The sequence below is a fragment of the Thrips palmi genome, unplaced genomic scaffold (assembly GCF_012932325.1).
Source record: "Thrips palmi isolate BJ-2018 unplaced genomic scaffold, TpBJ-2018v1 HiC_scaffold_18, whole genome shotgun sequence".
Taxonomy (NCBI): domain Eukaryota; kingdom Metazoa; phylum Arthropoda; class Insecta; order Thysanoptera; family Thripidae; genus Thrips; species Thrips palmi.
Window position 1 is genome coordinate 2,161,834 of NW_023144627.1, and position 4,952 is coordinate 2,166,785.

At 44.2% G+C, this 4,952-nt stretch overlaps 1 protein-coding gene across 1 annotated transcript; it reads right to left on the reverse strand.

Annotated features, from left to right (window-relative positions):
• Window positions 1-3,523: 3,523 nt before the first annotated feature.
• LOC117645575 lies at window positions 3,524-4,089 on the reverse strand. Its single transcript, XM_034385877.1, has 2 exons — window positions 3,724-4,089; window positions 3,524-3,645 (listed from the first exon to the last, which is right to left on the reverse strand). The coding sequence occupies exons 1-2, from the start codon at window positions 4,052-4,054 to the stop codon at window positions 3,524-3,526; spliced, it is 453 nt and encodes a 150-aa protein (XP_034241768.1). The 5' UTR covers window positions 4,055-4,089.
• Between the last annotated feature and the right edge of the window lie 863 nt (window positions 4,090-4,952).

A 4,952-nucleotide genomic window follows, 5' to 3' on the forward strand; every position in this document is an offset into this window, starting at 1 on the left:
TTGTGACGTTGGTTGGGACTGCTACCCCCACTCAGTGAGTCGCTGGAAGGGAGTGAAGTGAGGGGTGGTTTTTACTGGAAATGACGCTTTTTTCGCTCTGGAAGACGAACGGTTGGTGGGATCGTCTTGAAAACTTCAGGATCGCTTCCCCCATGTCTTGTTCGACCAACCCGCTCGTCGGAGGGCTTCCAACCCCTCCAGGGGCGTGCAGGGGTGCAAGGGGGTGAACACCCCTACCGCAGGGGTTGCAGTCGTCCCGCAGCGCGTTTCTTCGCTGAGACGTCTTCTTTGACACTGGAGGAATGCCCCCTGGAGTTTTGTTGCGTTTTGCTCAAACCGAAAGGCCCCGGACGGCCGGTGTTCGAAAGGGGGTGGGACTTTCCGGGGGATGATTCACCCGGGGGTGGTTGGAACGTCGAAAAAACATGTTTGCTTGGTACGGGGGACGCCCCGACGCTGTTTTGCGCGAAATTCAAACATGCTCGAAATCCACCCCCTCGAGGGGGTGAGGGTGAGTGCAGCGGGGGGTGGGTTGGTTCAAATTGAATTCCGCTTGCATCGTTGGAAAGAGGAGACTCATTTGACTTCGTACACGAAAACTTTGGCCTCTGCGATAAGGTAAAGTTGGTTTTTACGGCACGTTTTCATCGTTTTTTTTTCACCCTCGCGCACTTAGGGGTGGGTGCCGTCCGTTATGGGAGGCGCACGGGCTACGCACTTCGCAGGCCTCGAGGGAAGTAGTAGGGGCACCCTTGTACAAAATTTCAGCTTCCTAGCTCGAAAGACTTAGAAAATATTACGATGACAAAAAGCGTTCCGCTAATTTTTGTCGGGAGTGTAGAACAAATTGGCTCTGAAGTAAATATTCTTTTTATACCAAAAAATATTTGAACAAATAAAAGTGCAAAATGTTTGAGCCTGCATTAAAGTTTGGCTTGAATGAACACTTGGATCTTATGAAAGAACAAAATCTTTAAAATCAAAAGAAAATCGAAGTGGGCACCCCTTTTTCTTCAACTTTTTAGGCTCGTCGAGAATTTCTACGACCTCAGAATAGTCAACAGATTTAACAGTAGGCTGGGGTGGCCACACAAATGTTTGGTTTTCTTGAGGTCTCAAAAGTTTGACGGCCAGATCCAGATTGGCGTCGATGTGGCTCACTTGACCGACGGCGTGCTTCACGGCCCTCTTTTCTGCCAACTTCACCAGAACGAAGTCTCCTTGAGTCGGTTCAATGCGCGATGCAGTAGCAGATTGGGCTCCGGTACGGGCCTTCTTCGGCTGATTCTGCTTCTGTGTACGCGCTGGCTGCCGTTTCCTCCGCTTTGGCGTGGCATCGGCCACATGCTCGGAATCCACTGTAAAACAAATAATAATAAAAATTAGTCAAACACACAAATAATGTAGTACAGCAACTTTTTCGTTTTAAAGTGCTTACCGGTGGCGTCAGCGTCGCTCTCGCCAGCCCTGTCGGCATCGGCCGGCTGTGGGCCACTGCTTGAACCCGCACCACGCCTACACTGTTAAAAAAATCAGTTGTAATTTTCATAACATTGGTTGGCATTTTTTTTCACAAACAATTGTTATGAAAATTAAAATCACAAATGATTGTAAATTGTTTTACAATCACGATATGAAAATTCATATCATGTTATGAAAATTAATATTCGCGTTTGCGAGGTCATTTTAGGGCAGTTAAACAAAAGGACAACTAATTGTTCATGTATATGAACACCGATGCGGCCTTATGCCATTAATTGAACCGATTCTACTTTTGATCAGCGGGTTTCGAACCCGGGATCTTTGACTTGTGGTGCACGCTCTTTACCGCTGTGCTACCACGTCCCACGGGAGGCGGAGGGTCAGCTACCTGATGACTCTACCAGCGCCCCTTGGCCAGGCCTCTTGAGCCAGTTATGAAATTTACAATCGGATTCGGAAAATTACTATTGTGAGCTCAAAATCAACACTTAAGATTCGCAATTTTCAGAACATGGTTTGAAAATTACCAACAATTGTCAATTTTACGAAATTGTTTCGAATTTTCGCATCAAGTTATGAAAATTGCAATGTTTGCAAAATTCATATCCGTGTTCGGAAAATTGTCATCAAAATTGCTTTGAAAATTCATAACTTTTTTAACAGTGTACGTCTCTTCTGGGCAGGAGGACGGGTCTGCGCCGCCTGCCGTCTCTTACGCTTTTTCCTAGAGTTTCCTTCATCTTCGGAGTGCACTGTAAAAAAAATATGATACAAATTTCCAACACAAACAAATATTTTCCGTACTTGATTTTATTCCAAATCGTCCTTACCATTGGCCCCTGGATCGTCTTCATCTTTCTCATTTTCCTCATCGGTCCTTGGAGCGGCCCAACTCTTTCCAGGAGAGACCCGGAGACGCCTTCCGCGCCGAGGCGCCCCTGGCTCGCCGTATCTCTGTTCCTGTAGTTTCTCCAGGAAGGTCTCTGAAACCTGGCGGTAGGGTCAGTTGGGGTAATAATGGGACAGTTTGAATAATAAGGTTTCCACAACTCAACAATGGCGAGTTGGAGTGTTTCTAATGCTTTTAAAGGATAGGGTACTCTGTTCCACACCATTTGGCGCTAAAATAAGATCAAAAAGTCATTTAATTTTGCAGTTGTGTAAAATAAACTGTGAAAATTCGGACTTGTAAGTTTGGGGTAATAATGGGACACGCTGGGGTAAAAATGGGACAAGGGCTTAGCAGAGGTAAAACAGGCCTCAAAGTTTTTCAAATTGACACCACTTTATAAAATTCGATCCGTCTCAACACGAGGAACAATAAATGTCATCACATGCCACCGGTTCGGATGAAAAATGAAGAGGCATTGCGCTTCAAAAGAACTTGGGTGCAATTTGACCTTTTGCGACTATTTGTTACTTTCAAAGCCTATTAACTTTTTAAATATCCGTCCAAACCCATAGCATGTGTTGACATTTTTTGTTTGTATTGTCGAGGCCTATCTATTTCCATTCAGAGATGTCAATTCGAACAACTTTGAAAATTTTCTCCCCAAAGGCCACAATTTACCATTAACCAAGTGTCCCATTTTAACCCCAGGAGTGTCCCATTTTTCCCCAAAGTGGTGTCCCATTTTTACCCCACAGGAAAATTCTACAATTGCAAGTTAACGAATGCATTGATGTCAAAATGAGTTGGTGGATCGAAATCCTCGTTCTTTTAGCTTTCCAACACACTATAATACTTCACTTTTCTGTTTATGGGGGGTTCTGTAGTGTTCTAATTAGATGACCTCTGCGGCAAATTTTTCCAACCTTTAGAAAACCCATAATTGCTATGTTTCGCTTGATTTCTTAATTCTCATTTCTATGAGCAGTTATTGTCCCGCCGAATGATTAATGGAATACTAGACACCTCAATGAACATTTTAAGCACAAACATGTCATTGTAGGACGTTTTAAAATGCCAAAAGTCGTCAAGTTTAGAAAGTGTCCCATTTTTCCCCAAGTTTTCAGTGTCCCATTATTACCCCAACTGACCCTACACCTGCTCTCTGGAAGGAGACGGCAGTGCACCCGGAATCCTCTTCAGGGCTTGGTTTCGGTCAAGAGGGTGAATTCCCGCAGCCTTAAAAGCCGCAACCAGATTTCGCTCGCGGTTTCCTAAAAATAAATATTGCTGTGTTATTTTTTTAAAATTTTTAAAATAAAATTGGCAAACAACGAAAGAAAGTTCCCTACCTTCAATTGACTCTAAAAGAGACTTAAGGAGTTCTGGGAAGTTTGGTTTCGGCAATGTCAATGTCCTGTTGCGGGACTTCTGTTTCCACTCGTTCAAAATATTCCTCCATGCAGTTTTCAAAGGAGCAAAAAAGGCGACGTCAAGTGGTTGCAGTAAGTGAGTGGCATTTGGCGGAAGACAGACAAATTTAATGTCATTTTCGGCACAAAGCTCAAAAACATTCTTGCTGAAATGCGACGAAACGTTGTCGCCGATAACTACTTTGGGACCGTCTAAAGCCCTTGCCCATGGCAGAAGCGTTGTGCAAAACCATTCCTCAAATATAGCCATGTCAAACCATCCTGACTTCGAACGGTTGTAACGTGTTCCAGGTGGGCCTCCCGCAGTCCAAGTTTCACATAGTTCTTTGGCTTTATATACAACATATGGCGGCAAAAGAGTGCCCGCCGCCGAGCCAGCAAACATTAGAGAAATTGCAGACTTAGAGGTTGTCATGACACTTACGGGGTATTTCTCTCCTCGCCGCACAATGGCATGTTTGTTAGCTGGGTCGTCAGTGACATTTGTTTCATCAAAGTTCAAAATATTTTCCGGTGGCACTCCCTGAAGCGTTTCCTGCAGATTGTCAAAGTATTTGTTGTCAGTGTCGGGGTCAACCTTGGCCCGAGATGACTTGATAAATTTTGGCACTCTCAAACTCAAACGAGCGTGATTGTGGCCACAAAATTGTGGCCACAAAAATCCCCAATAGGCATACCGCATGCAAACGGACTATACTTACCGAAAAACGGTAAAAATCATGCAGAGCGACATTGTGTGTGCTGTTTCTTGTTCTCCTCGTCAATATCTACATTTTCCGAACTCACAATGAACTTTAACCACCTCGGTTCGGGAGATATTGGCTTTCAAAGATACGACTTTGTAACGCATGCTTATGACTTTGGGACACCAAAATTAAAACTTTCCTGCGTCGGAGTGACCTTGTATATACTGTTTCTTGTTCTCCTTGTCAATATCTACATTTTCCGAACTCAAGTTAAGCTTTAACCACCTCGGTTCGGGAGATATTGGCTTTCAAATATACGACTTTGTAACGCATGCTTATGACTTTGGGACTCCAAAGTTCAAACTTTCCTGCGTCGGGGCGACCTTGTCTGTACTGTTTCTTGTTCTCCTCATCAATATCTACCTTTTCCGAACTCAAGTTGAACTTTAACCACCTCGGTTC